The sequence below is a fragment of the Leptinotarsa decemlineata genome, unplaced genomic scaffold, assembly GCF_025532065.1.
Source record: "Leptinotarsa decemlineata unplaced genomic scaffold, Ldec_3_MD MMD2_tig00026361_RagTag_RagTag, whole genome shotgun sequence".
Taxonomy (NCBI): domain Eukaryota; kingdom Metazoa; phylum Arthropoda; class Insecta; order Coleoptera; family Chrysomelidae; genus Leptinotarsa; species Leptinotarsa decemlineata.
The window spans coordinates 3871821-3891579 of NW_027412704.1; the positions used below are offsets into that span (position 1 = coordinate 3871821).

Sequence of the window (19759 nt, forward strand, 5' to 3'; positions counted from 1 at the left end):
TCTGTCCCTCGCTTCTATTCCACTTCCTATGTTATTAACTTGGAATCCATTCACAGGCGAGAACGTTTTGAAGCGAGACAGATTCGAGATCAGAGTTCTCGCCGCTGTTTCATTCCCTGTGTAGATCGATTGAGATTCACTCACAGGCGAGAAGGTTTCGGATAATCAGAAATTCGAGATTATAACTCACAGAACGAGAAGGTTTCGAAACGAGAGAGATTGAGATTGAAACGTTCTCGCCTCTGGTGCCTTTCCAATGTAAGTGAAATAGAATCCATTCACAGAACGAGAAGGTTTCGAAGCGAGAGAGATTTGTACCGTGCGACCTGTTGAAAACAAGAAAATTCGAGAGTGATGCTTGCAACAATTGTGTTATACACTAGTCGTAATTGTGGTTGCACCCGTTTTTCTTGACTTTTTTCAAATTGGTTTCTAAATTGAATGCCGAAAATTTCATATCGTTCCGCTGTAATTATTTGGCAGCAACAAATAGCTGACAATGAAAGTTTCGTTCTCAATACGGATATGTCCGCATTCTTTGTCATACGCCGGAACCAAGGAATGAACCTATCAAAATGGAAATTATCCATGAATTGGTCGAAGATGGGTTGGACATCAGGATTAAATTCAAAACAAACAAAATGAATATGTTCCCAGGTTCTCTACAAAAATAATTTGAAATCTCGTTACGGCCTGAGGACTGATTTATTCATTTCCACAACCTTTGTTACCTCTTTGAATTCTTTGTGGTAAAAGAGGGACTATGGTGACTTTATCATTCCTTTGAATGTATTCCTAATCACTGAGTACTTGAGCAAATAATTAATTCTGTAGAGTTCCTATCAAGAGAAAAAGGTATCATTTTTTCTTTGAGAACTACAGTGTTTTTGCTGTCAGAAAATTCTCCTGGAAATATCTAGCAGATTCACAGTATATCAATGAAAAGTTAATTTGAATGTTTGAATTTAGTATCGCAAATCTTCCTCTTCGTTCTGTCACATCCTTTGACCCATTTTCTTCCGCTCTGCTCAACATGATTATCCTGCCCAATTAGCAAAATTGGGTTTCCCTTCATTTTGTAGCGAAACTCCCTGTAAGCTGTTACTAACGAGAAACGAAATAGGAAACTCGATAAGGACCTGCGCCGAACACTTTTCAATATGGCGGCTGTTTTCAGCAGCTTTCGTTGTTGACTTCAATACTCTTTGATGTTTTCTTCTTTGATATGATTTTGTGGAAACTTTGGTGATGGACACGAATATAAACGTTGGTGACAGTCGAAATGGAGTGGTGGAATCTTCAGATTCGAGCAATTATACTTGGCATTGTCTCGGTCGCATGTGAGTAGGGTGTAATTTACGATATTTCTTATTTTATGTATACTGGGAAACAAAAGTGAGGATTGTACAACTCCAAATGTTCGGCTCGAATTTTTTTTTGACAAAATGTAAGCTTTTTTTTAGGGTTAATGGGCTATATTTCGGTCTTCGTGCATTTTGATGAAACAGTCCAAAAGTAGTCACAACAACGTGATTCTCAAGTTGTCATATCTAAAAATCCCATGTAGTCTCAATAATGGCCTGAAAAATAAGTACAATAACCTCCAATGTCATCTCAGAAAGGAAAAGTTGTAGATTCCAATACAATTGGGATAATGAAAGATCAATAATGATAATAAAAATAAACAGCTTTATTTCAGAGTAGTTTACAAACTTTTATTGCAAAAGATCGGTAACATAGAATAAAATGGCGTCAAACAAGTGTTCCAGTGAGATATGCATTCAAATCATAGAGCTCTAAGTCTATGAGAAGTTTTTTTAGTTCTCTTTTGAAAACTCCAATATTCTTAGTTCGTTTCAACCTGTTAGGAAGATGTTTAAAGAGCTTGATTGACATATAGTAAGTACTTTTTTCAGTTACCGTTAGTCTATAAAAGGGATACATATATTCATTTGTTCTAGTGGGATATTCTCAGTGAAGAGGAGTGAATTTTTATAAATGAACATTAGACATTCATAGATATAAATCGCGTAGATTGTCATTATATCGGTGGATTTGAATACCGTGTATATTGTTTTCATAGCCTCGTTGTACAGATATTTTGATGTAACTCTAATTCCGTACGATATTCCACTTAGTTTGTTTGCGAGGTTATCAATATGAGAAGTCCAATTCATGTTCTCGTCTATGTGGATTCCTAAAAATTTGGTGTCGTGGGACAGTTCAAAAGACGAGTTTTGAAGGTCCACCCTAACTGGATAATCAATGTTGTCTTGATTTGTTCTACACATAATCATATGTGTCTTCGATTCATTTAAAACAAGTTTATTTTTATTGAACCAGTCCTTAGTTTTGTTGAATAGTTCTGTACTATTTACCATCATCTCTGGGAAGGTTTCACCACCACCATCATCTACGAAGATAGTTTTGAACTGACGTTCATTCAGGTTCAGATTACATAAGTCGTTCAAATAAATGACGAACAAAAGAGGGCCGGCAATGCTCCCCTGCGGAATTCCCACGTCCGTGGGAAGGGTTTCGGATTTATAAACTCTTCCATTTCGTTTTATTTATTCAGATTGAAGGCAATCTGATAGGTAGGATTCAACCCACTTCAGCGCTAAACCTCTTATTCCATATATTTCTAATTTAATTAACATTAGTTGATGATTCAAGCAGTCATATGCTTTGGATAGATCCAAAAATATCTCGAGAGCTATCAAGTTATTTCAGGTACATATTGCAAGTATCTAGAGGACATTGACTGTATCATGGTATATTTGAGGATTTGTTTGTCATAATGCGCCAGTTTACTTGAGAAAAGTTTAATAAACCAAAACCGATCGTAACAAATACATATCTCAGTAGAAATTATACAAAATTCATCACAGCAATCACTCGAAAAATTCACCGAGACATCCATTTGTCAGGCAGTAATTGTACTTTAGCGGCAGCTATTTCGTATGGCATATTTTCAAATTCACTATCGTCGCGGCGTTCCATTGTTTATTGAGGTAATTGCAAACAAAAACCATGTACACTTTCAAATATCAAAATGTCAACTATAAGAGTGGTCCCAGAAGTCCCAGACTGTCCCAGAGATGGCGATAGTTGTTTGAAAAATATCACTGTATTGGAAAGTACACAATCTATGAAATATATGTTTCGAGTTTGAAGACGCTGCGTTGTTTAGTATTTCTTTGGCAGCCAACAATAGCAAATGTTTTCGGTGAATTTGTGGAAATGGTGAAAATTGGTCATTGTTAGGTGGTACAATAGTTTCATTGGGAATGCCTTAGCTCAACCAATATGAAAGCGGAACTAGATTCTACTCTGGGTGAGTCTGTTTCTTCGTTTACAACAGTAAAATATTGGGTAGCAGAGTTTAAACTAGGCCGCTTGGGAGGCCCTGTCCGGGAAGCCAATGTGGTCTTACGGACGGCCTCGCCGGACTCCTGGTTATACGGGGCTCTGCCAGAGGTGGCCAACTATTCCCTTGCTACTCGTGGGAACACACATGAATGAAACAAAAGAAACAACAAAAACAAAACCAATCCCGAGGCTCTACAGAAGTGCTCACCTCAATCTAAGGCGGTGGCTGGGGATGAACAGAAATGTCCACCACAGTCTACCGCTTGGAATGAAGCTGGACATAGCAAATCACCTCCAACAGCAAGGGCACTTCCTGCGACGGGTACCAAGAGCTCGACCTTGAATAAATGCAAGGAACTGGCTTCCCCTGCAGGAAAGCTCCCTCACTTGTGCACCTCCACGGAGGGAACCCCAAGAAGGTTGAAGAAGCCGCGCAAAGACAGTAATGTCGCTGCACCTTCCAAAACCTTCGCGGAGGCCACCGTGAGACACCTCAAGGTTGCCAAAGAGAGTGTGTGTTCGGCGAGTCTTGGCCTACACCTGCCAATATAAAGGAGATGTCTCCTAGTAACCTGTTCACCTTCCTGGAAAGGACAGGATGGACGATGACCTAGGAGGACAACTCCTCATGTGGCATAAGTGCTGTGAGTCTACACTCACATTCTATACTCTACAGATACCAGATAAACTAGGCCGTACGATTTGCCAAGACGAGCATTGAAGTGGCCGACCAAATGAGGTGACGTCTCCAGGAACGGTGAAGAAAATCCACAAAGCGGTGCTGGATGATCATCGACTGAAACTGCGTGAGCGAGCAGACTTAGTAGTCATTTCAAAAAGTGTGGTACATCGTATGTCATCTGGAAATTTGGACATGAGAAAGCTATGTGCAAGATGGGTTCCGCGTTAGCTCACACTCGAGTGAAAACAGAGTCGTGAAGATATTTCAATTGAGTGTTGAGCGAAGTTTCACAGCAACAAAGCTGAATTCTTGCGTCGTTTCATAACCATGGATGAAATCTGGGTTCACTTCACACCCGATACAAAAGAACAATCAAAACGGTGTACTCAAAAGGGAAAACCTGCTCCAAAGAAGACAAAAACCGTTTCATCTGCAGGCAAGGTCATGGCATGGGTTTTTTGGGATGCGCGTGGGATAATTTTCATTGACTATCTTTAAAAAGGTAAAACTATCATCGGCAAGTATTACTAACCAGTCGTCTTCAGTTCAATCAGGTTGTAGCCCAGCTCCCTTACCCTTGTAGCTGATTTGTGTCAGGAGGACAAATGGGTTCATTACTAAGAGGTGGTGGCGGTATGAAATTCCTCAGACATCAGTACCGCCCTTCACCGGATACCCCTACCTGGCTGGTGTGGGATGGAAGAAAACTTTGACATGAGGACCTCGTTCGACAAAATGTCGGGGCCTCCTATGTCGAGAGGGGTCGTCTATAGCATAATCTATAGCTTCCTTAACTAATGGATTTTCGTTAGTTTCAGCACTATCAAAAACTCGCCGATTCCTCGATTGGATGGACCGCCGAATGGAAGGCAGCTGCAAATCTCTGAGGATGACTTCATTCCGCACGAACCAAGGAGTATTCACAATCATCCGTAATAGCTCATTTTGTACTCTCTCCAGAATGGAGATGTTAGACGGATCCGCTTGTCCTCAGACTCCTGAAGCATACATGATGACAGGCTTCAACGTCATGTTGTAGATCGTAAGCTTATTTTTAAGGCTTAGTTTAGCACGTCTGTTGATCAGAGGTTACAGACTTCTGATCAGATCCCGATCTTTGCCTCTTTGCGGGTTCCAGGTGAGCCTGCGGTCTATCAGAAGACTGCGCTTGCCAGTCGATCTCCCTTTCAGAGATTCTCACTTTTTTGGCCGGAGAAGATAACAATCTTCCCAAGGTTACAGCCTGAGCCTTGTCCGGGTTCACTCGGATCTTTCATTCGAGGTGCCAGCGCTCGAGGTCGTCCAATGCACGTTGCATGTAGACGACACCGAGCTCCCGACCCGTGGAAGATGACAGGAGAGCCCTATCGTCGGCGTACAGAGATATCTTCACACGCTCAGACCTGGGAAGGTCACTGGTGTAAAAGGAGTACAGCGTAGGAGAGAGCACGGCCTCCTGTGGCACTACAGCCAGCATCTCTCTGTTATCAGATACAGAGCCCTCTACTCTAACCATGTTATGTCTTTCAGGAAAGACGCAATCCACCCAATGCACCCTATTTGCCAGATTTAGCCCCCTCGGATTATTTTCTGTTCCTAAACTTGAAAAAATGGCTTAGTGATCAAAGATTTTCCAACGATGAAGAAGTGATATTGGCAATTAATGGTTATTTTGAGGAGAAAGGCAGTTCTTATTCCAAAAACGGTATCGAACTCATTGAATGTCGCTGAGAAATGTGTATAGAGCTGCAAGGAGATTATGTTGAAAAAGAAATACATTTTTTTTTCCAAAATTTTCGTTTTTTCTTTGTTGGGCAGGGTATTTATGGGACCACCAATTCCATATCGAATAGCTGTCAGTCGTTATTTCGCTGCTACGGTAATGATCAACCGCATTTATCAAAACCATGAATACCAAGATTTCCATGCTCACAATGACAACAACGATGTGATTCTTCTCGACAAAGTCCGGGAAAATGCTACTTTTTCATAGAAAAAGCGTCTGGGAAGTACCCAATTCCCGGACGGTTGCCGAAAAAACTTTTTTCCTGGCAATTCTAACTCGTGTTACTAATTCATTCATTGTTAATATCCACAATTTCTCAGCACCCTACTAAGATTCAAACGCATTCTCATGAAGCCCACGGTATGTAAACTACACGGCTAATAGGAGCTCGTGGTTTCCCGAGTATAACATTCAACAGTTCTTTGACTTCCCTTTGAGCGGGAATTCCAAACAGCTGTTGTCCTGGTAACGGCGGATATTGATTTCAGGCAGATGCGAGACGCATCACAAGACCAAAGCGGCAACTGAAAAACAGCACGACCTCTGGTGTTATCGCTGCGACACCATGCTGGACGGAGAAAGATGCATGGACCTAGGGGAGAACTACACCGCCATCCATCACAAGTGTACCAAGGAGCAGAAGAAGTGTCAGGTAACGTGTTGCTTGTAACGGTTTGATAACAAGTTTCATAACAAGTCCGGAATATGCAGTTTTTTGGATGAGTAGGCGAGTCCAGAAAATCTGCGAGTCCAAAAAACATGATAAGTGACTGTGACTGATATAGAAGTAGCTGTTTATGATATGAGTGTTAAAAGTAAAGTTTTATTTTCCACGAACAAAATAAAACTTCCAATGAATTGCTGGATGTAGCCGTTACTACGTAGTAGGAAATCATAATGAAGAAAAGATAATCGAAACTTTCCGTTTTTACCACTTTTATTTGTAACTAACGTTACTGCAGTTTCGTCCTCTAAGGACATTTTCAAACTTAGTTCAATGTATGAGTGGTTTATTATATTAGCCCTTATATAGAACCCCTGTAGGTAATAATAGAGGTACTTGACTTGATTGAGTATCTGAATTTACAATTTACAATGCGGATATGCTAATTTGATAACCGATGAGTAAACTAAATCGATTTGATCATTCAACAGGTTGCACCCGAAATGTTTATGCTTGTGAATTTCCAAGGATTCTAAATAATTGAGTTTGTAACCCTTCCTTGCATAGTGTAAAATTTCCGTATCGTTTAGATTCGAGAATAGTTTGAAACTGTCGAATCATTTTTTTCTAGTTTGAAGGAACTTTCATGTTCGGCATACTGTTTTTGGAAATTTCTGCCACATTGTCCCACATAAACATTATTACATTCCGGACACTTGAGCTTATGAACTCCAGATTTCTCCAACTTGTCCACCTTATCTTTGGCATTGAAAAGGAAATCAGATAACCTGGCATGTGGTCTGAATGCCACTTCCACATTGTTTTTTCTGAAGAAACCCGCAATTATCTCCGTTCTTTTTCCAAAATATGTTAGAGTTACCCATTTCTTGATTTCTGGTTGTTTGACCCGAGTGTATATTATTCTGTAAGTGAATTTCCGGCTTTATTTCCTGACTAACTTCTGGATAGTATCTGTGCTGAAACCATTATTATGACCTATCTGTGTAATTATAACAATTTCCCTAGCTAGATTGTCTGCAGACAAAGGCAGTGAGAATGCTCTGTGCAACATTGAATTATAGGCTGCTAATTTATGACTGTCTGGATGGAAAGAATCGTTTGGGATGGTGATGTCTGTATAGCTAGATTTTCTGAAAACATTGAACTCAAATTTATTCTGATTGTGTGTGTTGTTCAGGTCTAACAAATGTATCTGTTTCTATATCTCTGTTTGGAGTGTGAACTGATTGTTGCTATTGAGATTATTCATGAATGTCATAAATTGATTCAGCTGTCGTGTAGTACCTCTGAAACAGGAGAGAATATCGTCTACATATCTGTACCAAAAATGAATATGTTTTTCACCCAGGTTGGAATTCACTATAGTGGTCTCCAAGCTATAATAATTATGTTTTGTTTATTACTATTTGGTCAAAAAAAATCGTGTTACAAATATTTTTAACATGCTACTTTTATACTGTTTAAAAAATCTGTTTTTCCGTTAACCAGCTGTCGCACTCCTACGAACAACAACCTTCAGAAGTCGAAACTTGTGCGAGCTAAGGACTAACAAGGTCTTAGCTTTTAACGTGTGATTCCTAACACGGGTTGGACGATAGCAAGTGAAAATCGATCGTTCAGCCTGGTGCTTGAACCACCGACCAACACGGCAGTCAATTCTGGAGTGAGTGAACAAAGCACCCACGTCGAACCGACCGGCTACCGTGACAACCATTAAAAATGTCACTTTTGATGACAGTTGAATAAAAAATAATTTACGTAACGGGTGCGAAAAATACAGTTTTTTTTTGGTGAACAGAAAAAATTCTAGGACGAACAGCAACCGTCTAGAATAACAACTCAATGGGACACAATTCTTTATAATATTTCTTTGTGGAACAAAATTTCCAATATTTTGATTTTTATTAGTATCAAATATAGAAATTCGAACAAATTTGACCAAATTTGTTACAAATTCGGTTTGGGGGGTGACTCAGGGGTAGCCTTATGAGGGAAATACCATGAGGGAAACACCAGAATACTTAGTTACTAGGTGCCTAGGAGTTGTACAAGGGGGTCCTTCCCCAATCAGGTCTTACTAACAACTGTTTTATTATAATACATCATCATCAAATATAAAACATGTTGACATCATCAAAACTATCAAGTCGAGGAATCAGCTACCGCGGTCCCCTCTCGTTCTGTACGCCTCTTGTTGGTCATGGTTACATTATGTCGCGTCGCGTCGTTGCATTGATGCTAAATTAAAGGTAGAGCCCTTGATCGCCATAGGTCATCATCTTGTCACAATATTGTAAAGTTGGTGGTGTTATAAGTGTTTTCATATCGTTGCTAGCCAATGAGGCATTCCTAACACTTCCAACAGAGACTTAAAAAAATAGTGTTATACGTCAACACATTTCTATGTAAAACGTAACCTCTTGTCAACCACCCCCTCCTCATAACAACCCACTTGTCAAAAATTCCAAATGGGAAAAATAGTCGATCTGTATAATTTCTTAGCTCTGTTTATGATAGACAAAGTTCTTGAATAAGACAAGTTACTGAAAAGTAGAAAATTTTTCTTAAATTATTGGGGAGAACTGAAAGTTTGCCCTTTTCATGAAATAATCAACTTCAGGTCGCTTTATATCCCTATCAAAGAACCACATTACTTTTTCAGGAAAAGTTAGATTCAGGGTAAGAAACTGGAGAAACAAAACAATCAATATTGATATATTGCTAGATAGAATTGGAAACTGGGGTGTAAAATTAATGTATTGACTGATCGTCGTAAAGCAAATTCCCACTCTTCAAGTGTGCTGTCCAAAATTAGCAATCTTAAAATTTTGCAAACCAAAATATTCTGACTTCGCAGTGGTTTCACATTTCTGTACATCTCCATCCGGAGATTACTCAATAGTTAATGTTCATCGGTTTAAGTGATGAGAGATAATCAGAGACACATATTGGATGTCAGTAATCGATAATCTGCGTTTCGGCATGTTGTGATTGTTCAATCGATAGTCTTGCATAGTGTTGATTCACTGATACACTCATTGGCTCAAAAGGTGTGTTTGTGATTACAGCTGGAAGAGGCGGAATATCACTGAGTGGCTATCACAGACACAATGTTTGTGGATACATGATACCAAGGCATACAGAGAGTCGAAATGGATATCGCAGTGTTCACAGATTTTATTGAAGCTACTCCATATAAAATTCAATGGTGATCTTAGCATAATATTTGTGGGTGATGCTTCGCAAGAATTTCAGATTGTGTCCACATTCACTTATTGGTACTGAGAAATTGATTTCGGTTAAAATAACCGTACTGTCAATATTGTTGTTCAGTAATTTATGCAGGAATTCTATACCAAGGATAACTCTCCTATTTTTCAATCATGTCATATCAATCGTGTCAACAAAATGTTATGATCGATGCCATCAACTTCTAGACATCAATTGATGTTTTTTGGTAGTCGTAAACTGGATTCCATTTCACAGAGCCATACTCTAACTTAGATCTGGCATACGCAAAATATAGCAATTTCAAGGTGGCGATACTTTTGAAGTTTTTGCCATTTCTGTAAATGAATCAAAGCATCCTATTTGCATCAGCAGTCATATTCCTTATGATAGGGGAGCCCAAGTGGAGATTTCGAGATTTACTAAAGCGCGGCAGATTAATATACAGGGGGATACCTTGTACCCGGTAAAGTACCTCCACCAAATATGAGCCCCATATACTAGGCTGCCCGTGAAGGATAAAGGATCAGATTAGTAAAAAAAATTGATCATCAGAAATTCTCAAGCGCGTCAGATTAAGGTAGGGTGAGGTAATTACCTGCTGAAAAGTGTATATTCCGGTAATCTGACAATTTGAGAGTGACGTGAAGAAAGCGGAGGGCAGCAAAGTTATAAAAAATAACGTCATTTCGACATTCTCGAGCGTAGCTGATTTTTTTTTTTTATTTTGAAGGAAATAATTCGAGGATAACGAAAAATATATAATCTGACGATTTCCACAAGCCGAAATACAAAAAATTCGTTGATAAAATTTAATGCGTGCAGCTGTATGATACCTATATTTCCCTCTTCGAGTTTCTATTGCTCTATTCACTTTTTCTCTATATATTATTACTCTCTCACTCCGTCCCCACTCTGAATTCTGTTGCCATGACGCCATCACAGCTGTTCACAGAGACTCGTTCGTGATGAAGATGAAGATGATGATTGATTGATCAATTAATTGATGGATGTAGCCGTTACTACGTGGTAGGAAATCATAATGAAGAAAAGAGAAATTAAACTTATATATAAGTTTGAAAATGTCCTTATAGGACGAAGCTGCAGTAACGTTAGTTACAAATAAAAGTGGTAAAAAACATAGAAAGTTTCATTTCTATTTTCTTCATTAATTAATTGAATTATTTTCTACTTCTACTTAAAAAACATACACTTATTTATTTGCATGCTATTTACTGAGCTTTTCAATTAAGTTCAATGAATTAAAAAAAAAATTGCTTTTGTCAAATTAAGCGAATCCCTCTAGATAATCGTCAGATTATGAGACAGCACGTCTAAAACATAAAAAAGAACCATGTATATCTTAATCTGACGCGCTTGAGTATTACAAAATAGCGAATTTTTTTTTGCACATTAAAATAATGGCCGCGAGTTTGCGTCAGATCGAAATCGTCAGATTATTGAATGAGAGCTTTCTTTTGTTGCACTCAACACTCCCTTAGAAAATCTGACGCGCCCGATTGAATTTTTTTTTCTTTTCACTTTTAACCCTTACGTACAACCACCCACATCATGCAAACGATCAGATTAACAAACCAACATTATTAAAAATACGTAGGACATTGATGTTATCAATGCACGAGTATGTCCATGCAACACTATTTTTTTACATATTTAAAAATCTATAGCCGCTTCCCCCACCAATGAAAAGGTATATATTATATAACATTTTTTTCTTCTTATCATCTAACTTTGCAACCTAATATGTCTCAATGACGCTCGAGTAAATCCCCATTTTGCATCGTGGGCTCCCCTGCTATTATATGAGTTATAAATATTAATTTACTGTCGTATGTTATACCAAGATCTTTGATTTCACGTACGCGGTTGATTGTAGTACTGTTGATTGAAGAGGTTGCCAAGTCATTAATTAAAATTGAAAATAAAACAGGTCCAAGATTAGAACCTTGTGATATCCCAGATGTAACTACGTACTGAGCCGATTTGAAAGATTCATATTCGACGAATTGTTTTCTGTTAACTAGATATGATTCAATTAGAGTAAACAGTTGGTTAGAGAGTCCCAATTTTATCAGTTTGCTGAGAAAAACATAATGGTAATTCTTTCCGTATCCACCGTATTCTCACCCAGCAACTTTTATTCTCCAGATCTGACGGTCTAAACTTCATGATGAGTTTGTTATGTATACATGAATTGATGACAATTAACCGAACTTGTTTTTTAAAATAAAGGGGATATCTGCCAAAAATAAGCAAAACGTTAACTTTATCCTAGTTGCATAAAATTTGGCATATGGATATAAAATTACCATAGACACAACTTTTTCAAGTAACTTTTTATTAAATTCGATCTAGAAATGCATTTTTTCATTTTTTTTTTCAAAAAATAAGTTGAATTTGACAAACACTGAACGTCAGTGGGTCGCAGTTGGCCGCATCATTTTAAGTTAAATTTAAAGCACAAACAAGTGCCGAAGTTAAACTTCATTGAAACTTTTCGAAAAAAAAGTTTCCCATATGGTGCGCACTTTAATGGTGACACTGTATTATTATATCAGAACACAGATGATTTCACGAAATTAAAATCTTTATAACATCTAAAGACTATAATAAGATCCCGATAGACTCGTAGGTGATGAAAGAGTTCCATATGAAAGCATATGTCATAAATTTTATGGAGATAAACGAGTTATTTCGAATTGCTTTTAAAGGAAGAGCGTAAGCTAACTGGAAAATTCAACAGTACGCCCTTTCTGTGTACAGGAGTAGGCTGTCAAAGCCCCATGTGGCTTAATTATTTGTGAACGTTTCATCATTGTGCGCGGCTGCTTCAATATATTAATGGATTACTGTCGTGACATGAGTTCCATAATTTGATATAGCAAGGCACAGTTTCAGCGAAATATTATTTCAGATGTGCAGACACTAAAACTTAGAGGTGGTTTGATAAAGCTCAGCGAAAATACAAGGTGTTTATTGCAGAAAATTGAGGAACTATTCTTTGGACTACTCTAAGGGTATTTTCTCCCTTGATGATTTTTGAAAGAGTAATTCTGGTAATTTGAAAATTATTAACGTAGCCGAAATGAAAGTATAGACTGGACCTACCAAGTAATTGAAAATCTAACAATTCCGTTGGTATAGTTCAAGTAAACGATATAGTGCACACTACCTTCGTTTCGTTTATATAGATGAGTGGGAAAGTAGGGATTCAAATAACAGAGTGATGATTGAAAATAATTCTGAATACTACTTACTCGCACTTGAATATATATATATATATATATATATATATATATATATATATATATATATATAACAGAATAATTAGTGACTGGATTAACTATAAATCGGTTCAATTTGTGAGGTTGCAGTCAATAGCTGGGCTGTTACAAAGAAAACTCTTTGTTATATGTCAAGCTTTCGGTATATTTCACACCTTCGTCAGGACAATAACGTGAGAATAAAAAATATAAAATGGTTAAAAAACAGATAGAAAAACATTAAATAATGACAGTTGATAAAAGTTTTTGGCTGACAATGTCATTATTTAATGTTTTTCTATCTGTTTTTGAACCATTTTATATTTTATTCGAATTTTTATTCGGTACTTTGATGAGCTGTCGCGAATGATAGGAAGCGTTGTCAAGAACTATTACACTATTCGCATCCAAATTTGGGACCCATATGTTTTCAAACCATTCCTCAAAAATATTAGCTTCCATGTTCTTATGATAGTCCTTATGCAGTCCTCAAGTTTTTTTCCACATAATGTCGAAGAATTCGGAACCCATCCTTTACTTCCTCCGCAATGAACAATGATTAGTCGCGATCCTTTGTTTGCAGGCATGTTATGCGAACACATTCTCGAACCATCAGTCCACCCTTTCGTAACTGTGTCGTGAGTGTCATACCAAGTTTCGTCCAAATAGAAAATTTGCTGGTGTTCTTGTCTATATTTAGATATTTGTTCTGATTATTTGTTATGTATTTCCACTATTCTTCTGCTTTCCCTAACTGCTTGACGTTTGTTTATTATTTTAAATCTAAATCCTAGTTTCTTTATCCGATTCTGAAGAGTTTTGTCACAGCAGCTCACGTTATGGCCGGAAGTATTCAATTTCTTCCTTTTGATCTCAATTGTAGGAATCTCATTGCTTTTGTAACAGTCGTATATTGTTTTTTTAATGATTTTATTAGATGAACATCGAAAGGTTTTGGTAATACCGCATCAAATCGCATCTTGCGTTCATAGGGTTTGTTTTTGACTATTTTACGTACAGTTGAGAAAGGAATTTCGGTCAAATCTGATGTTGCTTGTAATAGTTTTTTTCCCTCGAAACCAAACTTGATATGTAGATTCTTATATACATTGAAACATACTCTCTGTGTTTCAATATTCAAATGCATCCGAATCTTATTCACTGGTATCTCTTTTTCGCATTGTTCACCAGCGCTATTGGAATCACTACACAGGAAAAAGTCTGCGTTGTTATCACACTCGTTATTACTATTAGTAGTTGTCCAAGGACGCCACATTTTAAACAAATAACAGAAATTTTGAGTAATTATAACTTCACCAATATCGAATTTCAACACTCAGAACGCGATCAGTTCCTGAACTGAACATTGACAACACGACTCTTCTAACCATCCTCACATTCTATTAGTCACCGTAACATGACTTTTAATTTTAAGACTCTTCAGCCAATCATAAAACTCGGTTAGTAAAAATTATCCAATACAAACCGCCAATTCTTCAGTCCACGTGGACTAATTCGTAGCGGCATTATTTCTTTGTATTGGTTTTTTTGGCCTTTGACTTCCCCGATAGCTTTAAGAATTACTATATCGGTTACTTCGACTATACATTTATATTCATACATGAGTAAACACATTTTCATGTTACATCAAGAAATTCATTGATACGATAGTAACATTTGTCTTGCAAATATACTTTCAATTTTGATTTGAAGAAGTTTTTATTCCGTTGCTCGCTCAGGTTTGCGGGAAAATGATTGAAAAACTTTATACCTCCATATGAGGGGCTTTTTTCATAGAATGATGAGCTGTGTGCAGGAATTCTGATGAGGTCTCCGTTTCTAGTTGGGTAACCATGGCAATGAGAAACTGTTTGATACATCTCAACATGTTGCGTAAATACATTTGAAAATACATGGAACTGTTGAAATTTTATATTTTTGAAAATATGGTCGACACGATTCATCTGGTTTTAGATTGAAAATGAGTCGAATAATTCTTTTTTAGGAAACAAATATTCTGCTTGAGTTATTGGAGCATCCCCAGATGTTGATGTTATAGGATATGTTGCAGCAGATCAGAGCATAATATATATTGATGAATTGATTGGTATTGAACATATTTTCTAATTACAATATAGCATAGTAACCTGTGTTTACTTTTTTGCTCATGACAAAGGAATTTCGTAACTTCAAAAAGATGGGTAGTGCTATTTTTGACAACCACTTGAATATCAATCACAGATCTCCACCTAGAATGGAACTGCATACAGACTGTTTTCTCTGCATACACTATCAAAAAATTTCTTTCACAACAGTTCATGAATTATTCTGCTAAATTATTCAGTTTTTTTTTGTAAGTCTTCAGGACTATCTGCATCAACGGCCAATGTAGTATCATCTGCATAGAGAGCTACTGAATCTGAACTGATATAGTCAGGTATATCGTTTGTGAACAACAAAAAATAAGCGGCCCCAAGATCGATCCCTGAGGAACTCCCCATAATATTCAGATTTATGCTCTCCGATTTTAAGTGATATTTTCCTGAAGCGCATGTATGACATCAGCCATGACAAGAAATTTCCACGAAAAACAAGTGAATATAATTTACTTTCGATCATCTGCAGGTCAATAATGTCGAATGCCTTCGATAAATTGAAGAAGAAGGTAACTTCAGGGTATCCATTTTTCGTGACGATGTATGCGCTCATCGTAAAAATGTACTTTCATAATTTTTCCCTAACGCGTCAAAAGAAGTATAACCTCAAAAAGTAACTCTATTCAAAAATGTGTAGATCATGCAAATAAGTAACTTTCAGACACAAACCGGAAGAAAAGTTTCTTTCATATATACATTGAATTACACGAAAGAAAAATACTTTTTTCGTTTAAAGATGGAGAAGTAGAAAATCAAACCCTTTCTTTGCCAAAAATATATTCATGATATCGTGTCTTTGAATAATATTCGAATACGCCTTTACTGTATCTGCTTTCCATCAGTGAATTTCATTTTCAGGTGAAGAGGATCTCCATGTCGACTAGCACTGACGAGATAACAGGCAAACCGAAACTGTGGCTGCTGCAAAGGAACTGCTCCGAAATGTGCGAACCTGGTTGCATAGTCATAGGGGAACGAACTAAACTCCACTCGTGTATAACTTGCTGCGACGAACATAATTACTGTAACGCCGGCAGCGGTTCGGATAAAATACGTTTCGCTTTGGTTGATTTCCTCAGAGGTCTAATTGCGTTGATTTGATAGTGTGGTTAGAAACTGTTTTGCGGTAATGACTCGAGGGTGTTTCGCCAAAAATGACTGTCAGCAGGTGTTTCCCGAAGAATCGATTCAGTATTCGTTATCAAATGGCCTCTTTCAAGTACAGTCGGGACAATGAAAGAATACATTGAGTCTAAAATCCGAGAAGTTCTCGCTTTCGCTCATTTCTTTATCAGATGAAAAATATCGTTTATTGAATTCCATGTACAGGAAAATACAGCCCGACTGTATTCTACAGGTCGAAAATTTTGATATCTGCACTTGTTTCGGAATTATAAAAATAAAATTACGACTTTCCAAAACCGCCGTTATTTCTTGCATTACTGGAGCTACAAAAAATTGAATTCATTCAATTGCATCAAGTAGGTTTCGAAAAATCTACGGAAAATACAGTATTTACCAGTTTCACTTCGATAAAACTCATTTTCCCGAAAAGACAAAGTGACAAACGTGATAAAAAAAAATTGACTTTGAAGTAACCGAAGAAACCGTGAATTTGAGTCCGCTCCGAGAAATGGTGCTTTTTCAGCCCTTATCAATAATTTTTTTTTTAATATTTCAGTGACAAAAAAATTTTATCAAACTTTATTCGTTGTTGTTGCTGGAATATGATATTGCATTGACGAAGAGTGAAAAATATGAAAAATAAATTTGCCTCACGTGAAAGACATGGATCTGGTATTTTTACCAGAACATATGGAGGGCGCCTCTCCAGAATATTTTCAACCACTATTCAGACTCTCACCCCGGAGTGTGTTTGTGGAGTTCCTTTTAGACATTGTCTACAGGTGGCGCAGTGCTATATCCTACTGAATCAACTGCAGGCAGAGCTAACGACTAGTTGGAATTGATTTTGTTTGTTCGGAACATTCAAACGGTTCACTCCTTCTGAAATAACTCACCAGGCACTGATGAGGAACTAGTACTCCGAAACAGGTTTGTCGGTAGTCATCCCACCAGGTGGTCATCCCACCAAATGAAGGTAGTTTCAATTTCTCATATAGTACTGGGTTTCAAGTTCAGCTACAGAAGCAGAGTAGGTACATAAATATGGTAGGTGCGATCACATGTATATATGTATATTATATGCAGTCATTGTTCACTGTGGTTCTGGCGTTAAATCTGGTCATTATTACACCTTGACCAAAGACGAAACGGACTGGTTTAAGTTTGACGATAGTCATGTCACTAAGTGTTCTGGCTATGAATTGAATTAATTGAAGCCTCTGGAGACACCCTACATTTCATTTTATGTGGTGCTGCAGGTTTTTCCGGGTTTTCCTGCAGCTGAAAAAGCAAATGCGCCACTAGAATCAATGAAATCGTCCCGGAGCGCCAATCAATTTTTGTTGCTGTTTTATAATTTCATGTTTTGTATTTTGGAAGTTTAATCTTCCAAATCATCAGAAGAATATAAAATTAAATATCTTGATTATAAAAACTGGTCACAAATAACTACGTTTGATACTCGTCACATTTAACATTATAATAAATCTAAATTGACGAATCAATTAAAAACAATTGTTACAGTGAAATTAATCTAGGCGTCAGTTGAAAGTAATCATTTTACTGATGTTTCAAACTTGAACAAATTCCTCAAATTTCTTACACCAGTTGATAAGTGATTATACTTTTTTCACTCTCACATTAGTCCACGCCATTTATTTGTCGAGTGTTATCAAGTCTGTCAAAAAAGTGTACGATACAAACAGTTGGTCAATTTTTTTTTTTAATAACGACAGCAAAGTCAAATTTCATTCAGGAAATCACTGTAAATATGCCATTATCCAAAAAAAAAAATTCCATAATTTTATTACTTCTGGGTGGAATCAAGGATTGCTATGAAATATGAAAAATATGAAATATGGGGTTTTTTGTCAGTGGCTGAATGAAAAATATGTTTAATCTGGTAGATTCGGATCCTGTAGTCATCAATTTATGCATCCGATTTTAGGCGACAAACTAAACTCTTAATGAAAACTTGCACTTATTTTTGAAATCCACTGAAATATATTCAATCTCATGTTGCAATTTTGGGTGTTTCATTTTTCAACTCCGATATCTGACAATATGAATATTCCGGTATGCGGGATGTTAGACAAAACTATTTCCAATTTGAGGTTATAATTTATAATTACTTTATAGAACATACTTATCGTGAAATATGAAATGCCCACTGTTTGTTAGTTTTGAAAACAACTATTTATGTAGTATGAAAGAATTAGAACCGTAGAAACTTTTCAAAAATCAACATTTAAACAATGTGAACTGTATGTAAGCTGTCAAATTATGGTCAATAATTGGTCAGAAGATTTAAAAATTGTCGACGATTCACGTTTGTAAAGCTTGTTTTTTCGATATACTGGATGTTAGCCATCATCCAAACAAGAGTTCTCGTTGATCAAGCGCAAACGTCAACTATTATTAATGATGATATTTCATACAGTAAGTATGTGTTTCATCGCGTATTTTATTGATGACGCATATGTATTCTTTTATTCTCCCATATATGGTAACAAATGTGCATTCAGATACCCTGAATATATTTTCCTGATCTTCCAGATATATATCAATCTCAATTAATGTATGTACCGCTCAACTTCATTAAATAATTTCAAAAAAATACAAACGAATTATTTCCTAATGTCCCCGAAACCATTCCAATGAAGTGAGTTACGAAACGCCTACAGTTTATGGAAGAGACCATCAGAAATTGAAGAATGTGAGTACCTACATTTTTACGGTCGGAGATAAATCTGTCAAAGATATTTTCGGATTTGTTGACCGTGATCTGACATACGTTCTATTCGTACGAAGTTTTTGTTCTGTTTGTCCTCAAAGTATATGCATATTTTGATACCGCAGTTGTAGACGAAATGTTAAGCATAAAGTAAATCAATAGACCTCGTCCAAGAAAGTTGAAGAATGGCATTCATTTTTGAAGATTTTGAAGAGATAAAGTGCAACTTTGTGTTGACGTCTAATTTCAAATGAGCAATTCCATGTATTATTAGGTTATTCAAGAATCGTAACATGTGTTTCGCTTTGCAATAGCTTCTTCAGGCGCGTCTTAGGTAGAGATACTCTTCAAAACACTATTGTATAGTGAAACAAGTAGATACTGTTTAGTGAACATCTCACAATAAAGTGGCGGAAGAAATATGCGTCAGCTCCAATGCGGTTCTCGATGGTTTAAAACGTGTTGGAAGGTCAAGAAGCTCGAAAAGCTGGTGCCCCACGATTTGACCGATCGATATAAATTTTCTTGTTTCGAAGTCTGATTGTAGCCACAATTCCAGCCCTGGGAGACGAAAATATAGCTGCCATTGGTGAGTTAATGGCCATACCTACGTCGTAGACGTAGATGCTCAGATGCTCAGATGCCTTGCGGTACCCGACAACATAATGAGATACATTGAACAACTGATACCACTTTGGCGAACTCGC

The 19759-nt window shown here is 37.1% G+C and overlaps 1 protein-coding gene across 1 annotated transcript; it reads left to right on the top strand.

The window, feature by feature from the left end:
- The first annotated feature begins 1134 nt into the window (after window positions 1-1134).
- Window positions 1135-18990, top strand: LOC111502884 (uncharacterized). The gene is made up of 3 exons (XM_023157048.2): window positions 1135-1340; window positions 6329-6492; window positions 16052-18990. The coding sequence occupies exons 1-3, from the start codon at window positions 1283-1285 to the stop codon at window positions 16292-16294; spliced, it is 465 nt and encodes a 154-aa protein (XP_023012816.2). The 5' UTR covers window positions 1135-1282; the 3' UTR covers window positions 16295-18990.
- Window positions 18991-19759: the final 769 nt, after the last annotated feature.